This window comes from Leucoraja erinacea, chromosome 23, assembly GCF_028641065.1.
Source record: "Leucoraja erinacea ecotype New England chromosome 23, Leri_hhj_1, whole genome shotgun sequence".
Classification (NCBI taxonomy): Eukaryota; Metazoa; Chordata; class Chondrichthyes; order Rajiformes; family Rajidae; genus Leucoraja; species Leucoraja erinaceus.
This window is the reverse complement of record NC_073399.1, coordinates 27,750,021-27,776,278: the sequence shown is the minus strand read 5'-3', so window position 1 is coordinate 27,776,278 and position 26,258 is coordinate 27,750,021. Positions and strand designations below refer to the sequence as shown.

At 44.1% G+C, this 26,258-nt stretch overlaps 1 protein-coding gene across 5 annotated transcripts in view; it reads left to right on the top strand.

The window, feature by feature from the left end:
- Positions 1-26,258, top strand: part of ccdc57 (coiled-coil domain containing 57) — a 99,645-nt gene that overhangs the window by 61,150 nt on the left and 12,237 nt on the right. For 3 of the 5 annotated variants that reach the window (XM_055654175.1, XM_055654174.1, XM_055654177.1), the window contains exons 11-19: positions 1,884-2,112; positions 3,186-3,368; positions 4,925-5,025; positions 9,088-9,288; positions 9,595-9,651; positions 15,711-15,939; positions 16,148-16,272; positions 16,913-17,038; positions 24,166-24,415. In XM_055654175.1, the coding sequence (XP_055510150.1) occupies positions 1,884-2,112; positions 3,186-3,368; positions 4,925-5,025; positions 9,088-9,288; positions 9,595-9,651; positions 15,711-15,939; positions 16,148-16,272; positions 16,913-17,038; positions 24,166-24,415 (1,501 nt within the window). The remainder of the gene's footprint in view (positions 1-1,883; positions 2,113-3,185; positions 3,369-4,924; positions 5,026-9,087; positions 9,289-9,594; positions 9,652-15,710; positions 15,940-16,147; positions 16,273-16,912; positions 17,039-24,165; positions 24,416-26,258) is intronic. The other 2 variants (XM_055654178.1, XM_055654176.1) reach the window with 2 other exon arrangements.

Here is a 26,258-nt window from a genome sequence, read left to right as displayed (position 1 = left end):
TTAACAGTCATTGCAACATTATTTACCATATCCTATGTTTGGAAACAACATCAAAGGTGGTTGCATTTTGAATCAGTTTTCACTACCACGTGATGCAACTCGTCTGAGCTGCCCACCTTATTTGATTTACTCTTTTTATCAGCAGATGTCATTAACAAGACCCACATAACACACTTTTGCCATTTTGAGTACGCTGCCATCTTGCCAAAGAAAATGTAATTCTCTCCGCGCACTGCTGGTTTCAGATGCCAAACATTTCATTATGCATAATATTCAGACAGCTGCTGTTAGTCTTTTGTTTTATGACGGTCCCGAATGTCAAAGCTATTCATAAATCAAAAGCGCATTTCTGGGTGGCTAATTAATGACTAAGGCCGCCTTCTGCCTCGATGACTGATGACTTTACGATCTGCCGCTCCCTTAAGTGCTCCTTGTGTTAATCCTGGCTAAATTGGACTAGCTAGGACTTCAAAATGGGGTTATGTTTCAGGGTTGCTGGGAGATTTAGTCAAATTGGAATTACTCTCTGCAGAGCTGGGACAGGCTGCAAAGACGTGCCAGGGTGTCTGGAGTTAGATACAATTTACAAGCAAAGAATGGGAATCTCTGCAAACCCTGTCAATCTGGTGCAAAATGCATAAAATGAATTGGATGGCTGCAAACCAGACATACACCTTGTAAATAGTTGTAAATAATGTTGCAGAGTCTGACTTTGCCAAGTGTTGATTGGATGAGGTGTTGAGCCTTGTCTGTGTTTTCTGTTAATCAGGATAAATGTTTCCAAGTTGACTTCATCTCGATGTCCGTTGTGAATACAATGTATTGTATTGTTGAATACTGTTGTATCATTGGGTTAGGGAAATGCCTGTTATGTATGGGGTTAATCGATATCTGTAATTGGGTTATTGAGAGACCACAACCATGTGGTTCAGCCCCTCGAGGTCCCGGGACATAAAAGTCTGTGATCACGAGGCTCAGCATCGATCTTCTGGAAGAGCGTTTGGGACCACGTAAACTTCTGGAGTGCCTCTGTCTGAGCGAGGCCTAGAGGGCTTGAACAGGCAGACGCGAGGATCGAACCCGCGGTGGGATAGGTACAGTGTGTGATCTGTGACACGCTTTTGGTAAAATAAAATTGAGTTTCAAGTGCTTGATTCAGTGTTTTTACTGAAACTAGACTGGAGGGAAGCTTAGAAATGAGCAATTATCACATGCGTTCCTGCACCAACCCCAGCCCCGAGCTACTGCACTGAAATGTTAGTGCAGAAGATGATATGCTCGTCCAGGAATGTGAGTTGAGCCTTTGTCCTATGACTCGGATGCAAAAGCATCAGAAGGGTCACGTTACCATCAGTAACTATGATGTATGATAAGACGCAAATGCCTTAGTGCACTGATAATAAAGTGCACTGGCAGATACAAAGGTCACAGTGGGGTATAAGTGAGAGATCCTTTCAGATAGAGGCTGCTGGCACAGGTCTTTAATGGGGAGCGATTCAAGTTTTTAAAACGGCTTGTGCAAAAGCTAAGTGTAAGTAAGTTTATCAGGCACCTTTTTAAAGGTAGCTTTTGTCCATCCATCTGCCTCCTCACCAATATCCACCTTTGGTGTCTATCTTTGGTTTAAACCACCATCTGCATTTCCTTCCTACACATTCCACCTATCATTTGCCCGGCTTTTGACTGCACCCACCCCTTTTCAAGCTTTCTTTCCCCTCTCTCCTTGCCCCACCCCTCACTGACCCAAAATGTTGCCTATCCATGTCCTCTGGAGATGCTGCCTGACTTGTTGAGTTACTCCAGCACTTTGTGTTGTGCTCAAGCAATAACTGTATTGGGGTTATCTAATGTTGCAATCACCACCTTTTGTCTTCAATTATCAGGTTGCAGAACCTGTGAGACGAGACAGAGATGATGATGGTTTCCCCTCGGATATCATTCAGAACCTCCAACAGCAGAACTTAAACCTGCGAACAGTCATCACCCAGATGAGGAAGGAGATGGAAAACCTGAGCGAGCAAATCCCTGCCAGTCAATCCACAGGCAAACTACTTGATGACTCGGGATCACTCAGGAGCCCCAAAGAATCACCTAAAGCTGTCATAACCCCAGGTAATCAAACATCATTTAAACCTTTCTTCCTGCAATAGCGAAAAATAAATCAAAGTGTCTTCAAATTAAATTAATAGGCCCAATGGCACTAATTGGAAAGACCAACTTTGATTCTTGGTCTGAGGTTCTTGGTCTGAAGTTGGGCAGGCTCGGAGTTTATTCATTGGAGTGCAGGAGGTTAAGGAGTGATCTTATAAAGGAGTGATCATGAGTGGAATAGATAGGCTGATCTTTTTTTTCCCCATGGTAGGGGAATCGAGAACTAGAGGACATTAGTTTAAGGTGAGAGGGAAAAGATTTAGTGGAAATCCAAGGAGCAACTTTACACAGAGGGTGGTGGGTACAGTACATGAAACAAGCTCCAGAGGAGGTAGCTGAGGCAGGTACTATAACAACATTTAAAAGTCACTGGACGGGTATATCAAAAGGTTTTGAGGGATATGGCCCAAACCCAGGCAGGAGATGCTAGCTTGCATGGGGCATCTTTGGTAGTGTGAATGAATTGGACTGAAGGGCCTGCTTCCATGCTCTATGAATCTAAATGGTTTTAACCAGACTGATGGTGTTGCAAATTTCCTGAAGCTCTTTTGGGGCAAGGAAACATCAGCCATCCTCTTCATTGTCTTCATTGCCTGTCGATGATGGAAGAAGCCAGATTATGTGCCGCCTAGCGTAGCTGGAATCAAAGTCATATCGGGCATTTTATAATTTCAGAAATCCACTGAATCGTTCTTTCTCTCATCTGTTTAAAACTGTATGGATCCGGTATTGAACATGGGGCTTTTACGACAAGCACAGCTCACATTCACATCTTACAGTAACCTGAACCTAAGCAAAATGAATGCAAAATGGACACACAAAATACTAGAGATACTCGGGTCATGCCTCATCATGACTATTAAGAAAAATCAGTGGCCAAATCCGTTAACTCTGCTTCTCTTCCCAGCTGCATCCTGACCATTTTCAACATACTCTGTGGTTCTTTATAGTATTTTCATAAAGTGATGCAATATTCTTTTGAAAAGGGAAGTTGCTGCGTATTTGCAAACTAAAATGTAAGTGTTTTGTTCCAGAATATACAAAATCTCTGGAAGGTGAAGTTCATGAACTGAAGCAGAAGTGCAGAAAGTTGGAAGAACAACTGGAGGACACTTCAAGAGCTTCAGGCAAGATCAAGAGTCAGCCTTCAGGCCTCCCAGTTACTGCAGACAATGCCTATCTCCAAAACCACACACGCACTTTAAACGAGACTATAGGTGAGAATGCTCTAACGTTGGGAACATTTGTGTTTTTGGAAAATTTGGGTCAAAGATTCACCTGTGGTTGCCATGCAAATATATCAATCATCGTCTTTGCACATTCAAGGTGGAACCCAATGTTCAGAGGGATGCAGCAGTGCTAATATTCTCTCTAAAGTCTAAAGTTTAATTACTTCCCCATTAGGTTGTGTATAATACACACAAGGAATTGCAGATGCTAGAATCTTGAGCAAAAGACAAACTACTGGGGGAACTCAGTGGGTCAGGCAGCACCTGTGAAGGGAATGGACTGACTGAGAGTCCGAGGAAAGGTCCTAACCTAAAACATCGTCTGTCCATTCCCTCCCCAGATGCTGCCTGACCTGCTGAGTTTCTCCAGCACTTATTGTTTAGGTCATAAATCATGCGTTTTTCTCAATTTTCAGTGACAAAAATGCTGCATTCTGCTGGTTCACATTGTAGCATTAATAAGTATATTAGTATATTTTAGATGTAAGCCAGAGATTAGCACACTGTAATGTTCTGTGATATTGTTAACCAATTACCAGGAATTATTATTTTCACCATGATTATTATTATATTTTTTATCAATTATTTGCCCTTTTACACACTTGAAACATCTGCTTCAAAAATAAAGATATAGTTCTCTTTTTGAAGAACTGCAATTGATTTCTTAAGATCGGACATTCTGTCTTCTGATACTTATTGAGGTGTTAATAATGACTTTCACTCAAAATCTTAATGGTGGAATTTAAGGCCGTAATCAATTCAAGTCGAGTCAAGTTTATTCGTCACCTACACATACAAGATGTGCAGTGAAATGAAAAGTGGCAATGCTCGCGGATTGTGCAAAAAAAAACAAACAAACAAACTACAAACAGAATGGAACAGAATCATATATTCACATCAAATATTACATATTCATATCTTTCACTCAGCGACCACAACAGCATGAATGTACCTTAACAATATGTTGTTTCTTCAACGTACCTTAAAAAATACTGTTTCTTCTAGTTTTGGATTGAAAAATACATCCTGGAAACGGGCCCCTCAGTCTACCAAGTCCACGACGACAATTGATCACTCACCCACACCAGCCCCATGTCACCCCATCCTTGTATCCATTCATCACACACCACAAGTGGCAACCCACAAACCTGCCAATCAACCCATAAGCCCGCACGTCTTTGGGACCTGGGAGAAAACCGGAGCACCCAGAGGAAACCCATGCAGCTACTGGGAGAAGGTGCAAATTCCACACCGACAGCACCTGAAGCCAAGATTGAACCATGTCTCTAGCACTGTGAGGCAGCAGCCCCACCAGATAAATAGCGTGTTGACCTTCTTTATAAGAGGTTTTTAGTAGAGGAGCCAAGATGTTTTATTGCAGTGAGGCAGGACCTGGAGCACCGTGTCCACATTGTTGCACTGATCTGGTATGGAGGGAGTGCAATGCAGATTCACCAGCCCTAGAAGTATATGAATGATGAGAGGCGTAGATGGTGTTTTGCAGAGTATTTCATCTATCTGTCACTTCCTTGCCTTACTACTAGGTGGCCTTCGTGCTGAAAAGATCTCAATAGCTGCTACGGCTAAGAAGTATGAAGCCAGGATTGTGCATTTAGATTCCATGGTAACACAGCTCACACAACAGGTAATGTCCTTTGGAATAAATGACATGTTTTATGGGAGTGAACCCATGTACAAACATATTCATAGAATTTCCTATCAGCTGGGTCATGGTTTCAAAATTATTGACAACTCCAAATCACAACAAGTAAAAACATCCCTGAATTTATAAAGAATCCACACTTAGATAATTACTTTTCTGGAGTCACAAAATTTGTTAAATAGTAATTATAGTTGGACTTGGAAGACCTTCAAGAACTCGGAAATTCTTAATATCACAGCACAATTTTCTGGGTATTTATGGAAAGAATGATTCCTACATATCTGGCGTTCCCAGTAGGTCACTGATTCTGAAGCGTATGCTTGTGAATGTTGTAAACACTGCACCCTCTGGCGGGGCAGGGAATTATTGAACGCAACAACCTTATTTCCAATTTCAATTGTGCATGTTGATACTTCAGAAATTGCTACGTCCATTGTGGTTTAACAACAGCGAATACATTTCTGATCTTTATTCCTCAATTTTTTTACCATTATTTGGATAACACACACCTGGGTAAAGTCGATTTGTCTTTCACTTTCAACACTTACTTGGGTGTAGTTCCAAAGCCAATTGGCCAGTATTCATTTCATAGTCTTGATGATTGTCAAATTAAAAGAGTCACGAGTATTTAATTGTACCGTCAATGAAACGGTGAAATTCTTATGCCCCTGTCACACTTGGGAAACCTGAACGGAAACCTCTGGTGACCTTGCGCCCCACCCAAGGTTTCCATGAGTAGCCAGAGGTTTTGGTCACTCGCCTGGAAAGCCTCGACCGAAGCGTGAGCTGCATCTACTGACCAAAGATCCTGCAGGATCTTTGATACTGACCACACACACACACACACACACACACACACACACACACTTACACACACACACACACACACACACACACACAGAAGGTGGGGGCACACACACTGCCACACACACACACTGTGCACACACACACAGGTATATATATGCCACACAGCATGAAGTCCTTTAGAGGTAAATGGATGCCACAGAGCACGGTAAGTCCTTTAGAGAGCACGGTAAGTCCTTTAGAGGGGGGGGGAGAGAAGGACAGAGAAGGTGGCGAAGGGGAAAGAGGGGGGGGGAGATGGAATGGAGACAGTTTTAAAAAGTTTAATAAAGTTAGCGGACATTTGCTGAAAACTCCAATGAGCCAATCAAAATGGCCAGTCAGCGAAGGAGATTGCCTTTGACTGCCTGTAAGTAAACAGCGACCCCACTCCACTGGCTTCGACCAAACGGCAACCTATTTTTAGTCGAGGCCGGTTTTGGTTATTTTGAAATAATCACAGGAACATAGAAGAAGCCTCGACTACGCGGAAACTACTTTCCACCATTAGGGAGAGTGACCTCCGGGAACCTCACGGAAACCTTGGGTGGGGCGCAAGGTCTCCAGAGGTTTCCGTTCAGGTTTCCTAAGTGGGACAGGGGCATTACTTGCAGCAGCATAACTGGCCCGTAACATAATACACTTAGATAATACATAATAAACAAAAAAATAAAACATTTACTAACCCCAATATGAGTGCAAGGTGACGTGGGTCTTTGATGCTGGCTACGGTTTGAGGCAGAGCCTCCTGTAAATCCCATCCTTGTTGGCAGGCCACGCAGATGTAAGATCTCAGTGTGACACTGTCCTTAGCTGATTATATTTCCAGCATAACGTATTAATAAGATCTTTGTTTTAGTTTTAGAGATACAGTGAGGAAACAGGCCCTTCGGCCCACCGAGAGACCAGCGATCGCTCCGTACACTAACACTATGCTGCCCACACCAGGAACAATTTTACAATTTTACCAAGCTAATTTGCCTACAAACCAGTACGTCTTTGGAGGAATTCCAGTGGGTGGCGCCGTTGAGTATGGCTGCCCCGCCTACAACTGTTTGTTCTTTCATCCTTTTTTTTATTTTTAGTCCGTCATAAAGTTTTGTTTTGGAGGTCTTTTGCTCTTTTTATGTGGGGGATGGGAGGGGGGAAGGGGGAAACTGTTTTCTTAGTCACTACCTGGTCGAGAAATGCATCTGTCCTCCAAGTCACATCTTCGCCCCTCCTTGCGGCCTACCATTTGGATTGGCGCGGCCTTTCCTGCCGAAGACCGGCCAGAGCTTCAGCTTCTGCAGCGGCGCAGCACTGAAGTACCATCGCGGAACCGTGCAATGCCTTTCCGAGGTCACCGTGTTGGAGCTCCGGAGTGCTGAGACTGCCGACTTCAACACCGTGGAGCTGTGGTCTGCGGCGCTTACAGCTGCGGGCGTCGCTGACTTTAACAACGCCGAGCCCTGGGATCCTTCGCTGAGGATTGCCGTGTGGAGCTCCACCCAGCTCGGCCTGTGGACTTCGGGAGTTGCGGTCTCCGGTAGGAAGCGGCGATTCGGAACTCCAAGACGCTGAGAGTGTTCTTCTGACGCCGGAGTTCCATCAACCGGCGAGAAGGCCTGAAACATCAGGCCGCTGTTGCGGCGATTGCGGAGACCTTAATAGGCCCCGACCACGGATGAACATGGAAGCAGATGACTGAACTTTTATTGCCTTCCCCACAGTGGGAAACGTTGATTCCGCTGTGTGGGGATGTTCATATTAAATTTTATCGTGTGTTGTGTTCTTTTTATTTTGTATGGCTGTATGGCAACCCAACCAGTTGGTACAGTGACAACAAATGTAAACTTGAACTTAAGATCGGAGTACCTGGAAGAAAACCCACGCAGGTCAAGGGAACAATGTACAAACTTCGTAAAGACATCACCCGTAATCAGGATCGAACTCGGGTCTCTGGCGCTGTAAGGCTGCAACTCTACCGCTGCGCCAACAATTGGTTGATTAATTTCTCCTTCCCTCAGGGTGGTGGGTGTATGGAACAAGCTGCCAGAGGAGGTAGTTGAGGCTGGGACTGTCCCAACATTTAAGAAACAGACAGGTATATGGATAGGACAGGTTTGGAGGGATATGGACCAAACGCGAGGAGATGAGTTTAGTGTAGCTGGGACATGTTGGCCGGTGTGGGCAATTTAGGCTTGTCGAGGAAATTGACAGAAGAAAATTACAGGAAAAACAGAGACCTTGAGTTTCACTTCAAGAGGCATTATTGCATGATATCATGGAGAGATGGCAGCTGTTAACTGCTCACCAGTTCTCTGTCTTTGCAGCAGATTTAGCCGACAGTTATACAATGCAGTAAACAACTACTTTTTGTTAGATACAATTATACGAAAATGCCACAGCCGCACACCCTGTCGTTTCCTTATTTAAACATCTGGAGATTTTACTTTTTCTTCTACAGGGCCAAAGGGCCCGTTTCCACGCTGTATCACTCTATGACTCACCCAGAATGTATGAAATAGCTAGGCCATTTAGTTTCTCGTCTCTGCTCCACCCATTCAGCAGTATTTCTTCACCCACAGAGTGACTTCTTAAATTTCCTCCACCAAAGAAGGTGTGGGGCTCTTTCATTAAATATAATTAAGCCAAGAATATTTTAGACATTAAGGAACTCCACTGATGCAGAGTTCACCTTCCTGAATGATAGACCAGGAAAAAGCACCAACTGGTGTACTCTTGTTTCTATTGCCATTCAGATGCAAAGAAAATGGGGTGGCGCAGTGGTAGAGTTGCTGCCTTACAGCACCAGAGACCCAGGTTCGATCCTGACTACAGGTGCTGTCTGTACGGAGTTTGTCCATTCTCGCCGTGATCGCATAGATTTTTCCCTGGGCTCTCGGGTTCCCTCCCACATTCCAAAGATATACGTACAGGACAATGTGTAGGATAGGGCTAATGTACGGGAATCGCTGGTTTGCGCGGTCTCGGTGGGCCGAAGGGGGCCTGTTTCCGTGCTGTATCTCTGAACTAAAACTAACAAATTAAACAAGGAACTGCAGATGTGGAAATCTTGAGCAAAACACAAAGCGCTGAAGAAACGCAGTGGGCCTGGCAAGGAGCCGCTGGGCTTCTTCAGTACCAGATGTTCCACAAGAGGAATTCTAAAATGTTCCCATTTAAACGTGGACATGTTATGTCCCTCCTCCTCCACAGACACGTCAGAAGCAAGTTGAAATCGACCAACTACGATATGAATTAACCAGTCAGCAACAGAGGACCGGGTCCGAGATGTTAAGACTAAATGAACGAATTGCTGAATTGGAGTTACAATTGACGGAAACACGCAGAGAGGCAGATGAGTACTTCAAGGGTAACCTTCAGCAAAACCTGGAAACTGTTGCTTTAGGCAATGAGGTAAGTTTGTTACCCACTGCTTTGGATAATCCCCAGAGTAAATATATTTTTCTCTAGGCATTTAAAATTTTGTTTTATGAATCGTGTGACTCCTCTGTGGTTCAACTGCATGAGCAGTTCCCCTCTGGGCAAGTTTCTTGTCTTGAGTGGAAATTGACCATGATTTGTTTCCTCAAGGATGTTGAACCACGGCACGTTATGCCACTTGAAAGCAAAAGAAAACGAGGTTTGCTTGCCACATTTCTTTTCTGAAATCTGGAAGGATAAAACGAAGAGTACATTTTAAAAATTGAATCATTTTTGCAGGTATCGGCTCTGAAGCTGGACTTGATGAGTGGCCATGTCCCAGTGGTTGTCGAACAGGTACATGGTTATTTCACCGCTATAAATTAACACACGGTTGAAAAAGTAGAGCTTTTCCCTCTCAATATGCCCTTGTCATCTGCACACAGATTATTTACTTCAACAGTCTTGATGTTTTGGTGAGTAGAGGCACATCATTGTAAGAGGATGAATTCTCTGTACCTTCAGAATGTACAATAACGCAATTTCAACATGCCAGGCTTGATATGGCCTTGAGAACCCATGGGCTTTTGTGTTAACTACATTGGTTAAATGTAGTTGCACTTTATCCCTTGGAGAATGTGGGCTGATCTTATCGAGATGTACAAGATTATGAGGTGGGATGATCTTATAGAGGTGTATATGATAGGGTAGAAGCACAGTATTTTTTACCCAGACTAGGGAAATCAAGAACCAGAGGAGATAGGTTTAAATAGACAGGGGAAAGATTGAATAGGAACCTGAGGGGCAATTTTTTCACACAGATGGTAGTGGGTATATGGAACTAGCTTCCAGAGGAGGTAGCTGAGGCAGGTACTATAACAACATTTAAAAGTCATTTGGATAGGTACATGGATAGGAAAAGTTTAGAGGGATATCTTGTTCGGCATGGGCAAGTTGGGCTGAAGGACCTGTTTCCATGCTGTGTGACTCTCTATGACTAAATCCTGCTGTAGCGGCATCAAACGTGATGAATAAACAGTTGCTTTATTCAGCTGTTACATGCAAGTTTGGTCCACTAACATAATTTTCATTGCTGCTGTAGCTGAGCGAGGGTGTTGGCTTGAGCTCAGCTACCTGTTGACTGGGGTGATCTCAAGGTGAGATATGCTTATGTAGCAGGACACTCCCCTTAGCCCCTGACGTCATCTGACAGCCTTCGAAACTACTGACGAGGGTTCGACCATAAGTGGTCTGTGTATCAGCTGACGCCACACTGCCACTATTCCTGATTATCAGGGCCCTAGTTTGTGGGGAGGGCGGAGGACAGTGGGAATACCTAGAAACAAGGTGCCAGCCTGTGAATCTGAAACATAGAGCTACATGCATGTCATCTAGGAAATGTATACCATGCAGTAGACTGAGTTAGCAATGTCACAACACGTGGATCTGGTCAAAGCTCTGCCACATTCAATCATGAATGGTGGTGGATAATGAAACAACTAATGAGAGGAAGTGGCTTCAAGAAAAAAACTCATCCTTAGTTACATCAGGGCCCAACATGAGTGCTAAACAGAAGGTGGAAGCATCCATGTCCAGTCAAAGGTATCGGGTGGATACCTTTTGGTTTCCTTTTGAAACGTCACCTATCCATTTTCTCCAGGAATGCTGCCTGACCTGCTGAGTTACTCCAGCATTGTTGTGCCTGTCTTTGGGTGAAGTGTGTGACTAGTCTTGTTCTATCAACTGCTAATAGAGTTACAGTGCCCTCCACAATGTTTGGGACAAAGACCCATCATTTATTTACTTGCCTCTGTACTCCACAATTTGAGATTTGCAATAGAAAAAAATCACATGTGGTTGAAGTACACTTTGTCAGATTTCATTAAAGACCATTTTTATACATTTTGGTTTCACCATGTAGAAATTACAGCTGTGTTTATACATAGTCCCCCGTTTCAGGGCACCATAATGTTTGGGACACATGGCTTCATGGGTGTTTGTCAATAGTCAATAGTCTATTTATTTGTCATTTGGACCCCTGGAGGTCCAAATGAAATGCCGTTTCTGCAGCCATACATTACACACAAATAGACCCCAGACACAACATAATTTACATTTTACATAAACATCCATCACATAGCTGTGATTGAAGGCCAAAAAAACTTATCTCTCCACTGCACTCCCCCCCCCCCCCCCCCCCCCCCCCCCCGATGTCAGAGTCAAAGTCAAAGCCCCCGGCTGGCGATGGCGATTGTCCCGCGGCCATTAAAGCCACGCCGGGTGATGCAATGTCGCACACCGGGTCTTGGTGTTAGAGCCCCCGGCGTGCGCTCGCAAAGTCCCGCGGCCATTCCAAGCCGCGCGGGGCAGTGATGTAGGCCCCGCTCCAGGAGCTCTTCAACCCCGCAACTCGGGCGGGAGAAGTCGCCGTTGCAGGAGCCCCGAAAAGCGGTCTGCCTCCAGGGACCCGCGGGCTCCCGGTGCCGCCGTCCGCAGACCCGCAGCAGCAGCCCCCGACTCAGCAGCGGCATCGGCAGCAGCAGCGGCAGCGGCAGCGCTCCTCCACCGCTCCGGTCTCGGCCAGCTCCGCGACGGCGAGGTGAGTCGGCACCAGAGTCCCCGGCTTCTTCCCGTTGGAGGCCGCTCCTCGTTGCGGCCCCAACGACAACTGAGACCCGACGAGAAAAGGTCGGGTCTCCAGTGCAGGGAGAGATTCAAAAGTTTCCCCACCCCCCCCCCCCCCCCCCCACCCCCCCCCACACACACAGGGCAACCATAAAATAACAAAAACTACATAAAAACACAGACAAAAAATAATAAAAACGCGGACAGGCTGCAGAGGCCGCTGCTGGCCAGAGTCGCGCCGCCTACCGAATATAATTGCTCATGTGTGTTTAATTGCCTCCTTAATGCAGGTATAAGAGAGCTCTCAGCACCTAGTCTTTCCTCCAGTCTTTCCATTACCTTTGGAAACTTTTATTGCCGTTTATCAACATGAGGACCAAAGTTGTGCCAATGAAAGTCAAAGAAGCCATTATGAGACTGAGAAACAAGAATACAACTGTTAGAGACATCAGCCAAACCTTAGGCTTACCAAAGTCAACTGTTTGGAACATCATTAAGAAGAAAAGGAGCACTGGTGAGCTTACTAATTGCAAAGGGACTGGCAGGCCAAGGAAGACCTCCACAGCTGATGACAGAATAATTAGCTCTAAAATAAAGAAAAGTCCCCAAACACCTGTCCGACAGATCAGAAACACTCTTCAGGAGTTAGGTGTGGATTTGTCAATGACCACTGTCTGCAAAAGACTTCATGAACAGAAATACAGAGGCTACACTGCAAGATGCAAACCACTGGTTAGCCGCAAAAATAGGATGGCCAGGTTACAGTTTGTCAAGAAGTACTTAAAAGAGCGACCACAGTTCTGGAAAAAGGACTTATGGACAGATGAGACGAAGATTAACATATCAGAGTGATGGCAAGAGCAAAGTATGGAGGAGAGAAGAAACTGCCCAAGATCCAAAGCATACCACCTCATCTGTGAAACACGGTGGTGGGGATGTTAAGGCTTGGGCATGTACGGCTGCTGAATGTACTGGCTCATTTATCTTCATTGATGATACAACTGCTGATGGTAGTAGCATAATGAATTCTGAAGTGTATAGACACATTCTATCAGTTCAAACAAATAGAAACATAGAAATTAGGTGCAGGAGTAGGCCATTCGGCCCTTCGAGCCTGCACCGCCATTCAATATGATCATGGCTGATCATCTAACTCAGTATCCCATACCTGCCTTCTCTCCTAACCCTCTGATCCCCTTAGCCACAAGGGCCACATCTAACTCCCTCTTAAATATAGCCAATGAACTGGCCTCAACTACCCTCTGTGGCAGAGAGTTCCAGAGATTCACCACTCTCTGTGTGAAAAAAGTTCTTCTCATCTCGGTTTTTAAAGGATTTCCCCCTTATCCTTAAGCTGTGACCCCTTGTCCTGGACTTCCCCTACATCGTGAGCAATCTTCCTGCATCTAGCCTGTCCAACCCCTTAAGAATTTTGTAAGTTTCTATAAGATCCTCTCTCAATCTCCTAAATGCTAGAGAGTATAAACCAAGTCTATCCAGTCTTTCTTCATAAGACAGTCCTGACATCCCAGGAATCAGTCTGGTGAACCTTCTCTGCACTCCCTCTATGGCAATAATGTCCTTCCTCAGATTTCGAGACCAAAACTGTACGCAATACTTCAGGTGTGGTCTCACCAAGACCCTGTACAACTGCAGTAGAACCTCCCTGCTCCTATACTCAAATCCTTTTGCTATGAAAGCCAACATACCATTCGCTTTCTTTACTGCCTGCTGCACCTGCATGCCTACCTTCAATGACTGGTGTACCATGACACCCAGGTCTCGCTGCATCTTCCCCTTTCCCAATCGGCCATCATTTAGATAATAGGCTTTCCCTTTTTGCCACCAAAATGGATAACCTCACATTTATCCACATTATACTGCATCTGCCAAACATTTGCCCACTCACCCAGCCTATCCAAGTCACCTTGCAGTCTCCTAGCATCCTCCTCTCAGCTAACACTGCCCCCCAGCTTAGTGTCATCCGCAAACTTGGAGATATTGCCTTCAATTCCCTCATCCAGATCATTAATATATATTGTAAATAGCTGGGGTCCCAGCACTGAGCCTTGCGGTACCCCACTAGTCACTGCCTGCCATTGTGAAAAGGACCCGTTTACTCCTACTCTTTGCTTCCTGTTTGCCAGCCAGTTCTCTATCCACATCAATACTGAACCCCCAATGCCGTGTGCTTTAAGTTTGTATACTAATCTCTTATGTGGGACCTTGTCGAAAGCCTTCTGGAAGTCCAGATACACCACATCCACTGGTTCTCCCCTATCCACGCTACTAGTTACATCCTCGAAAAATTCTATAAGATTCGTCAGACATGATTTACCTTTCGTAAATCCATGCTGACTTTGTCCAATGATTTCACCACTTGCCAAATGTGCTGCTATCCTATCTTTAATAACTGACTCTAGCAGTTTCCCCACTACCGATGTTAGACTAACTGGTCTGTAATTCCCCGTTTTCTCTCTCCCTCCCTTCTTAAAAAGTGGGGTTACGTTTGCTACCCGCCAATCCTCTGGAACTACTCCAGAATCTAAAGAGTTTTGAAAGATTATTACTAATGCATCCACTATTTCTGGAGCTACTTCCTTAAGTACTCTGGGATGCAGCCTATCTGGCCCTGGGGATTTATCGGCCTTTAATCCATTCAATTTACCCAACACCACTTCCCGACTAACCTGGATTTCACTCAATTCCTCCAACTCCTTTGACCCGCGGTCCCCTGCTATTTCCGGCAGATTATTTATGTCTTCCTTTGTGAAGACGGAACCAAAGTAGTTATTCAATTGGTCCGCCATATCCTTGTTCCCCATGATCAATTCACCTGAATCTGACTGCAAGGGACCTACATTTGTTTTAACTAATCTCTTTCTTTTCACATATCTATAAAAACTTTTGCAGTCAGTTTTTATGTTCCCTGCCAGTTTTCTTTCATAATCCATTTTCCTTTCCTAATTAAGCCTTTTGTCCTCCTCTGCTGGTCTCTGACTGGAATGAACAATTTTTGTAGTTCTTCCATGCAGCCTTTAAATGACTTCCATTGCATATCCACCGTCAACCCTTTTAGAATTAATTGCCAGTCAATCTTGGCCAATTCACGTCTCATACCCTCAAAGTTACCTTTCTTTAAGTTCAGAAACATTGTTTCTGAATTAACAATGTCACTCTCCATCCTAATGAAGAACTCAACCATATTATGGTCACTCTTGCTCAAGGGGCCACGCACAACAAGACTGCTAACTAACCCTTCCTCATTACTCAATACCCAGTCTAAATGCCTCAAAACTCTTTGGCCGGCGGTTCATTCTACAGCAAGACAATGATCCCAAACATACTTCCTACGAAAGCGTTTTTTAAAGCTCAAAAATGGTCAATTCTTGAGTGGCCAAGTCAATCACCCGACGTGAACCCAATTGAGCATGCCTTTTTTATGCTGAAGAGAAAACTGAAGGGGACTAGCCCCCAAAACAAGCATAAGCTAAAGATGGCTGCAATACAGGCCTGGCAGAGCATCACATTATGGTGCCCTGAAATGGGAGGACCATGCATAAACACTGCTGTAATTTCTACATGGTGAAATCAAAATGTATAAAAATGGCCTTTATTTTTGTATCTGACAATGTGCACTTTAAACACGTGATTTTTTTCTATTGCAAATCTCAAATTGTGGAGTACAGAGGCAAATAAATAAATGATGGGTCTTTGTCCCAAACATTATGGAGGGCACAGTATCTTCAGGAAGTGTGTGGTGATTCCTTGCTCGTTGCTCCTCATTCCAGGATGAACTTGTCAAGGAGCTTCAAGGAGAAATTCTTCAACTGCGGAAACAGCTGATTCATTCAAAATCGAATAACAACCCTTTGCAATGGCAAAACCCGACCGTATTGGTTTTACAAGCCAAACTAAAGCAGGCTGCCCGTTACATCAGTCAGCTGTCCCGCGACAAACAGCAGTTGATCGAGATCGGCAACAGACTCCGCGCAGAGCTGGTTAAACCTGGATTACCAGGTACGTCACCAGTCACATTACAAATGCTCTTTAAATTAAAAATAAAGTAATGCATATGCAATTCAGTCACCACACACGACATGAAGTCCACAACCAATCTCCACTTCCCTTGGCATTATACTTTCTCTTCTTCTCCGCTGTGCATGTATTGTGATCTACTACTCCCAGATATTGTCATACCATCAATAACCATGACCCTGTCTCACAGCTTGCCGCCCCTCTGTCACAGTGAGCCTTTCAGACCTACCTTCTCAGTCACCAAGAGAGCTGGCAGAGGAAGCACAGAATCGGCTGTCTGCTTTGGAACGTTTGCAGTACCAACTCACTACCCAGGTGATAATGTTCTTTGTGTATGCATTATATCATATTCTAAAATTTCCTTTCCAAAATCCTGTATTATTATATTATAATAATATAATATAAAATTATATTTTATTAAAATTCTGCTCAGTTATAAACTTTAGAGGCTGCAATCTTGAGCAAATCACAAAGTAATGGAAGAAGTCAGTGGGTCAGCAGCATCTGTGGAGGGAATGGACACGTTGTGAGTCTGGACCCTTCTTTGGGCTGATTGAAGGAAGAGGAGAGAAAGCTGGAAAAGAGAGATGGGGTGGGACAAAGCCTGGCAAGTGCTGGGTGGATACAGGTGGGGATGATCGGCAGATGGTGGAATTAAGCTAGACATGAGTCTGAAGAAACGTTGCCTGACTATTCCCTCCACAGATGCTGCCTGACTGGCTGAGTTCCTCCAGCACCTAGTACTTTGCAGTTATAAACATTGTTTTGTTTACTTTCTTACTGTAGTTTTTGTTTAGCCTTTAGTCATCCCATGATTACCTTTCTCAAGTACCTTTGCAATTAATTGTTCCTCCTTCGGGGAAATGCTCTGTTTGGCATTTGAATCTAGTTTGGCATTTAGTTATACACATAATCCGTTCACCGCATCTGATCAAAATAAAATGTTTGATTTCAGGAATTGCAATATGCACAGCTGAAACATTTTAAACAAGTTCCCATGCAGCAGATTTCATCAGGGAGTGAAAACGGCCAGAATACTGATAACGGGAAAACCCCAACAGGAGAACACATCACAGATAAGGTCATGCTCAATTAACTGCAAAATAAGATTGGCAAAAAGGTTATTTTTCAACAGCTAGACGATGCTTTAAAGAATCGATATAACAAGTATTTTGCTGAATGTAAATGCTCCACTGGGACCATTTTGTTAATGAAGGTAGTTTTTGTTATATGACTAATTCAAGAGAGAAAGAGTCAAGAGTGTTTGATTGTCATATGTACTGAAAACGGAATGATGAAATTCTTACTTGCTGCAGCTTTACAGACCTGTAAACACAGTAACAGATGGATAATGGGTGATAAGCAAAAATACAATATATTAATATTGTAGTAAATATAATAGTGCCGAAACCATAGTGCAACCAAAGACACTGTCCATAGTTGCTGAGGTTTTCCAAAGCCTGATGGTTGTTGAGAAGTAGCTGTTCTTGAACTTGGAGGTCCCACTTTTCACTTTTCGGTACATGGTAGGAGTGAAATGAGAGCACGGCCACTCTGTACTTCAGGCTGAAGACAGATCCCAAACCGAAACGTTGTCTATCCATTTCCTTCCACTGACTGGCTGAGTTCCTCCAGCACTGTTTTGTGCACAAGATGGCAGCATCTGCAGTCTCTTGTGTCTGTCTCTAAATCTCTTGATCGTTGCAGTTTCGCAGATGTAGTTACCACTGTAGCCAACAGGTGGTGGCAAATGGTCTTATCTGGCAGTGTTTGAAATTGGTGATTTCCAGGCACTGTTTCTGAATTCTGCTCCAAAGGAGCAAAGGTATCTCTATTCAAATTTGGCAGCGCACCTTTTAAATGAGAAGACTATGTGCAGCATTCCCTGTGATTCCCACTGTGTATCGCAAATGGGCAGGATTTCCCATCGGAAGAATGGAAATGAAAAATTTCCTCTGAGAATTCAGAGTCTCTCTGAGGATCCTTCAGTGCTTCTACTCTGGGACTGTAGAAAGCATCTTGTCCGGCAACATCACAAACTGGTTTGGGAACAGCTCTGCCCAGGACAGGAAGGCTCTGCAGAGAGTAGACGGCGCGACTCTCGTCAGCAGCGGCCTCTGCAGCCTGTCCGCGTTTTTATAATTTTTTTTGTCTATGTTTATATGTAGTTTTTTGTTATTTTTTTTGGGGGTGTGTGTGGGGTGGGGGGGGTGGGGGTGGGGTGGGAGGGAGGGGGAAACTTTTAAATCTCTCCCTGCACTGGAGACCCGACCTTTTCTTGTCGGGTCTCAGTTGTCGTTGGGGCTGCAATGAGGAGCGGCCTCCAACAGAAGAAGCCGGGGACTCTGGTGCCGACTCACCTCACCGTCGCGGAGCTGGCCGATTCCAGAGCGGGTGGGGTGGTGGTGGAGCGCTGCTGCTGCTGCTGCCGCTGCTGCCGCTGCTGCTGCTGATGCGGAGGCTGCAATTGCGGGTCTGCGGACGGCGGCACCGGGAGCCCGCGGGTCCCGGGAGGGAGACCGCTTTTCAGGGCTCCTGCAACGGCGACTTCTCCCGCCCGAGTTGCGGGGTCGAAGAGCTCCTGGAGCGGGGCCTAACATCACCACCCCGCGCGGCTTGGAATGGCCGCGGGACTCTGCGAGCGCACGCCAGGGGCTCTAACACCAAGACCCGGTGTGCGACCTCGCATCACCCGGCGTGGCTTTAATGGCCGCGGGACAATCGCCATCGCCAGCCGGGGGCTTTGACTTTGACTCTGACATCGGGGGGGAGAGAGTGCAGTGGAGAGATAAGTTTTTTTTGGCCTTCCATCACAGCAATGTGATGGATGTTTATGTAAAATGTAAATTATGTTGTGTCTGGGGTCTATTTGTTTGTAATGTATGGCTGCAGAAACGGCATTTCGTTTGGACCTCCAGGGGTCCAAATGACAATTAAATTGACTATTGACTATTGAGAGTAGTGCGTTCAGCCGAACGCACTATGGGAACTACACTCACCCCCCTGCAGGACCTGTACACCAGCAGGTGCAGATCCAGAGCCAGCAACATTATGGGGGACCTCTACCACCCCAGCAGTGGACTGTTCCAGCTGCTACGGTCAGGCAAACGCCTCCGCTGTCATGCTGTGAAAACAGAGAGGATGAGACAGAGTTTCTTCCCACAGGCCATCAGGACTGTAAACTCTTATCTCACCAGGGACTAATTTACTGTTTGTGTTTAAGAGGGAACTGCAGATGCTGGAGAATCGAAGGTTACACAAAAAAGCTGGAGAAACTCAGCGGGTGCAGCAGCATCTATGGAGCGAAGGAAATAGGCAACGTTTCGGGCCGAAACCCTTCTTCAGGAAGGAAATAGGCAACGTTTCGGGCCGAAACCCTTCTTCAGGAAGGAAATAGGCAACGTTTCGGGCCGAAACCCTTCTTCAGGAAGGAAATAGGCAACGTTTCGGGCCGAAACCCTTCTTCAGGGCTCCATAGATGCTGCTGTACCCGCTGAGTTTCTCCAGCTTTTTTGTGTAATTTACTGTTGTGTTGTGTCTTTTGTAAAAAAAAAATTTTCAAACATGTAAATACTGATTCTGTTCTGTAGTTTTTGAACAATCCACAGGCATTGCCATTTTCATTTCACTGCACATCTTGTATGTGTATGTGACAAAGTTGACTTGACTTGAGAAAGTTGGGGAAATTAGCATAGTTTTAAAAACAACTACAGGTATAATGAATTGGAAACTCTGGATATACAAAGGAGTGATTGAATGTTGTAGCTGCACCATCATGGGCGAGTGGCTTCATATGGAGAAGGGGTTACCTGTTCCATCATCTGTAAATCAGATGCCTTGGGAAGGATGCATTTGTAAGACTGTTTGACACCAAATTTCATCAATGAGCAGCTGAAGCATTTGGATTCGAAAAGTTCCCCCGTTCCAATTCTGATGTCTGCTGAGTTACGTGGTCTTAGATCTAGGTTCAAAGACATCAGTATCTCAATAAGAGATCAAATTCAATCCGGTCTTAGAGTGATAGAGTTACATAGAAATATAGAAAATAGGTGCAGGAGGAGGCCATTTGGCCCTTCGAGCCTACACCGCCATTCATTGTGATCAAGGCTGATCATCCACAATCAGTAACCCGTGCCTGCCTTCTCCCCATATCATATAACCATATAACAATTTCAGCACGGAAACAGGCCATCTCGACCCTTCTAGTCCGTGCCGAACACATAATCTCCCCTAGTCCCATATGCCTGCGCTCAGACCATAACCCTCCATTCCCTTCCCATCCATATAACTATCCAATTTATTTTTAAATGATAAAAACGAACCTGCCTCCACCACCTTCACTGGAAGCTCATTCCACACAGCTACCACTCTCTGAGTAAAGAAGTTCCCCCTCATGTTACCCCTAAACTTCAGTCCCTTAATTCTCATGTCATGTCCCCTTGTTTGAATCTTCCCTACTCTCAGTGGGAAAAGCTTTTCCACGTCAACTCTGTCTATCCCTCTCATCATTTTAAAAACCTCTATCAAGTCCCCCCTTAACCTTCTGCGCTCCAAAGAATAAAGCCCTAACTTGTTCAACCTTTCTCTGTAACTTAGTTGCTGAAACCCAGGCAACATTCTAGTAAATCTCCTCTGTACTCTCTCTATTTTGTTGATATCCTTCCTATAATTAGGCGACCAAAACTGTACACCATACTCCAGAATTGGCCTCACCAATGCCTTGTACAATTTTAACATTACATCCCAACTTCTATACTCAATGCTCTGATTTATAAAGGCCAGCACACCAAAAGCTTTCTTTACCACCCTATCTACATGAGATTCCACTTTCAGGGAACTGTGCACAGTTATTCCCAGATCGCTCTGTTCACCTACATTCTTCAATTCCCTACCATTTACCATGTACGTCCTATTTTGATTTGTCCTGCCAAGATGTAGCACCTCACACTTATCAGCATTAAACTCCATCTGCCATCTTTCAGCCCACTCTTCCAACTGGCATAAATCTCTCTGTAGACTTTGAAACTCTACTTCATTACCCGCAACCCCACCTATCTTAGTATCATCTGCATACTTACTAATCCAATTTACCACACCATCATCCAGATCATTGATGTACATGACAAACAACAGTGGACCCAACACAGATCCCTGTGGCACCCCACTCGTCACAGGCCTCCAACCTGACAAACAACCATCCACCATTACTCTCTGGCATCTCCCATTCAGCCACTGTTGAATCCATCTTGCTACTCCACCATTAATACCCAACCATTGAACCTTCTTAACCAACCTTCCATGAGGAACCTTGTCAAAGGCCTTACTGAAGTCCATATACACAACATCCACTGCGTTACCCTCATCAATTTCCCGTGTAACATCTTCAAAAAATTCAAGAAGATTAGTTAAACAAGACCCTTCCAGGCACAAATCCATGTTGACTGTTCCTAATCAGACCCTGTTTATCCAGATGCTTATATATATTATCTCTAAGTATTCTTTCCATTAATTTGCCCACCACTGACGTCAAACTAACAGGTCTATAATTGCTAGGTTTACTCTTAGACCCCTTTTTAAACAATGGAACAATATGCGCAGTACGCCAATCCTCCGGCACTATTCCCGTTTCTAATGACATTTGAAATATTTCTGCCATAGCCCCTGCTATTTCTACACTAACTTCCCTCAATGTCCTAGGGAATATCCTGTCCGGACCTGGAGACTTATCCACTTTTATATTTCTCAAAAGTGTCAGTACTTCCTCTTCTTTGATCCTCATAGTTTCCATAGCTACTCTACTTGTTTCCCTTACCTCACATAATTCAATATCCTTCTCCTTGGTGAATACCGAAGAAAAGAAACTGTTCAATATCTCCCCCATCTCTTTTGGCTCTGCAGATATTTGTCCACTCTGACTCTCTAATGGACCAATTTTATCCCTCGTTATCCTTTTGCTATTAATATAGCGGTAGAAACCCTTCGGATTTACTTTTACCTTACTTGCCAAAGCAACCTCATATCTTCTTTTAGCTTTTCTAATTTCTTTCTTAAGATTCTTTTTACATTCTTTATACTCCTCAAGCACCTCATTTACTCCATGCTGCCTATAATTATTGTAGATCTCCCTCTTTTTCCGAACCAAGTGTCCAATTTCCCTTGAAAACCATGGCTCTTTACAATTTTTACGATTTCCTTTCAACCGAACAGGGACATAAAGATTCTGTACTCTTAAAATTTCACCTTTAAATGTACGCCATTTCTCTTCCACATCTTTCCCATAAAACAAACTGTCCCAATTTACTCCTTTTAAATCCTTTCGCATCTCCTCAAAGTTAGCCTTTCTCCAATCAAAAATCTCAACCCTAGGTCCAGTTTTGTCCCTCTCCATAATTATATTGAAACTAATGGTATTGTGATCACTGGACCCGAACTGTTCCCCAACGCATACCTCTGCCACCTGACCCATCTCATTTCCTAACAGGAGGTCCAGCACTGCCCCTTCTCTAGTAGGTACTTCTATGTATTGTTGCAAAAAACTATCCTGCACACATTTTACAAACTCCAAACCATCCAGCCCATTTACAGAATGTGTTTCCCAGTCTATGTGTGGAAAATTGAAATCTCCCACAATCACTACCTTGTGCTTACTACTAATATCTGCAATCTCCTTACATATTTGTTCTTCCAATTCTCGCTCCCCATTTGGCGGTCTATAATACACCCCTATAAGTGTTGCTACCCCTTTCCCATTTCTCAGTTCCACCGAAATAGCCTCCCTAGACGAGCCCTCTAATCTATCCTGCCAAAGCACTGCTGTAATATCTTCCCTGATAAGCAATGCAACACCTCCACCTCTTGCCCCTCCAATTCTATCACACCTGAAGCAACGAAATCCTGGAATATTTAATTTCCAATCACAGCCCTCCTGCAACCACGTTTCACTGATCGCCACAACATCATACTTCCAGGTGTCAATCCAGGCTCTAAGTTCATCCATTTTTCTTACAATGCTCCTAGCATTAAAATATACACATTTAAGAAACCCACCCTCTCTTATTCTCTGATTATTTTCTTTTTCTTCTCTCTCCCCTACATTTTGGGTCAGAGTGCTACCATTCTCTGCCCCCTGCTTCACACACTGACTGCTAGCTTTCCCAATTTGAGTCCCTCCCCCCAACCATACTAGTTTAAAGTCTCCCCAGTAGCCTTTGCAAATCTCCCCGCCAGGATATTGGTCCCCCTTGAGTTCAAGTGCAACCCGTCCTTTCTGTACAGGTCGCACCTTCCCCAAAAGAGGTCCCAATGATCCAGAAACTTGAATCCATACCCACTGCACCAGTCCCTCATCCACGCATTTATCCTCCACCTCACTCCATTCCTACTCTCACTGTCGCGTGGCACAGGCAGTAAAATTGATTCTGCTAGCCCCGAGAGCTCTATCTAACTCTAGCTCTATCTAACTAGTTATACAGCACAGAAACTGGCCCTTCGCCCACCTAGTCCCTAGCAACATAGTCCCATTTTGTCTGCATTTGGCTCACAGCCTTCTGACCCCTTCCTACCAATATATCTGTCCACACATTTGTTAGTTAACTTCCATTGTTTTATGTGAAACTACACAACTGTCCCATAGGATTGGGAAAAAATTGTAGAAACAAAGAATTGCAGATGCTGGTTTACTAAGGAAAGACACAAAATGCTGGAGTAACTTAGCGGGTCAGGCAGCATGCTTGAACATCATGGAGAGGGGACATTTCAGTTCGGGTCTGAAGAAGGGTTCTGACCCGAAACATCACCTATCCACATTCTCCAGGGATTCTGTCCGACCAGCTGAGTTACTTCAGCACTTTGTGTCTTTCCATGAGGGAAAAAAAGACCTGGTTTTAATATTTGCAATAATCAGATATCCTGCCACATCTACTTGGTAGCTATTCGAACAAAGTCCTTGTGTAAAAACAAAGAACTGCAGATACTGGTTAATACCAAAGATAAACACAAACTGCTGGAGTAACAGGTCAGGCAGCATCTCTGGAGAAAAAGGTTAGGTGATGTTTCGGGTCAAACAAAGTTCTTGTTGCTCATGGGAAGTAGACACCATATTCAGTGGAAAGAAATAGCACAGGAGACACACAGGGATCAGGTATAAAAAGGAGAGGTTGACATTTTCAGCTGGATTTGCAAGTCCAATGTTTCTGTTTTTGTCCACAGGACCATGCAGTGGCCGCCGTGAAAACTGGACTCAACAAAACTAAGGAATGTGAATTCTTAGAAACTGGTCAATCACATCCATTCAGACCAGAATCCAGCCAGTCACTGCCCATGATGCATAGTCCACCCACTCAGTCTGAGCATCTCATGTCATCCTGTGGAGCAGACAGTTCTATTCTAGGGATCTGGAAGATGTTGGAGACGGGACCCAGTCCTCCTCTATCCACTCCACACAGCAACACTGAGCCAGGTGAGGAGTGAAGAATAAATGCTTGGAGAATTAGTTTAATTCTGTGAACATTGTGAATGTGAAAAACAATATTCTTTCAATAGAAAACATTGGCACAATAATGGAATACACAGAAAGACTATTTACTCTCTGGTGCGGTCTTCATGAAACTCAGTGATGTTTGCTTTTGCAAATATAACCGCAGCCAATTTGTTTACATGGTTATTCAGGTCATCGCTAGGATGTTGTACACGTTTGGACTTTGGGTAGAGTTTGATATGTCTGTTCTATGTTATATCAGACACTGTGTATTCTAAGCTTAAGTATACACAAAATGCTGGAGTGACTCAGCGGAACAGGCAGCATCTCTGGAGGACACTTAATACTGGATTAACTCAGTGTAACTTAGTTGAATTGTAGTTATATTCTTCTGTTTTCAATGATCCGACTTGTTTTGTGCTGAGGTTTTCATGCTGTATCTCCAAACTAAACAACTTTGTTTGCACGCTATCAGGTCAAATCATAACTCAGCCGGACAGACAGCATCGATGCCGTTGGATAGATGGATAGATGCCATTTCGGGTCAGGACCCTTCTTCAGTCCTGAAATGTCACATATCCATGTTTTCCTGGGGTGTTGTCTGACTGGCTGAATTACTCCAGCAGTTTGTGTCCTTCTTTGTAAACTAGCATCTGCAGTTCCTTGTTTCTAGGTGAACTAGATGGGTTTGTTGACAGTTTGCTAGTTTCTATTCCCAGTTTGCTAGTTTCCATTACTTCTAGTAATGGTGTAAAGGTGCACACGATTCTCTCTCACTAACCCAGCTATATGAGTGCGCACAATGTAACTGGATTGTTTGACTGCCAAGGTTGTTATACACGAGTTTTGCTGGTGTTAGCAACCGCACACAGCAGCCCAGGAGTGGTAATTGTTGCTAATTCTAAGGTTCTAATTAACAGATTGTTGGTGGAATCTAACAGAATTCCTGGCCAAGATAATCTACCTATTGCAAGGCACTCATCCTTCTTGGTCCTTCTTGCTTCATTACCCCACTGAAAGGTGCGGTAATTCACTGGACCTTCCACCAATAAATGTGCAGAGCAATTCATGAGAAACCAGCAACAAAATTGCAGCTGTATTCCTTCTTCTTCTATGTAGTTTTTTTTGGCGGTTGGCAAACAACTTTTTAGTGCATTACCACCACCAACTGGTATGGAGTGTGGATCAAATAACATTATAACTTATATACTAATAACCTATATCTTTCCGAACAAATTGGTTACCCTGAGAAAAAGCAATAGGATTTGATAGCACTTATATGAATTCTTTTGTAAAATATCTATTAAATCAAATTGTACTTTTTCTTTTCTGAATCGTTCACTCATTTGTCTTCTTTCTTCCTCATACCTCTCACAATGTATAATGACATGCTCTATTGTCTCTTCTTGCCCACAGTATTCACATCTCCCTATGTTATGCTTGCCTATTATAAAAAGTGTCCTGTTCACACCAGTGTGTCCAAATCTGATTCTTGAAATTGCTGTCTCCTCTTTTCTGTTTTTTCCTGCACATCTCATTTCTCCCACTTTCCTCTGGACTCTGTAGAACCACCATCCTTTCTGCTCTTCCTCCCATTGCTTTTGCCATCTTTCCTTCAGTCTTTGCTTAATAATGTCTTTAATTTCAGTTTTACCTATGTTAATACTTAAATCAATCTTACTTCTTTTTGTTACCTCTTTTGCCACCTTACCTGCCATTTTGTTTCCTCTAATGCCAATATGTGCTGGTACCCATAAAAATATGACTGTAAGCCCCATCATTTGAATTCTGAATAGTGTTTGTTGTATTTCAATCAAAATGTCTG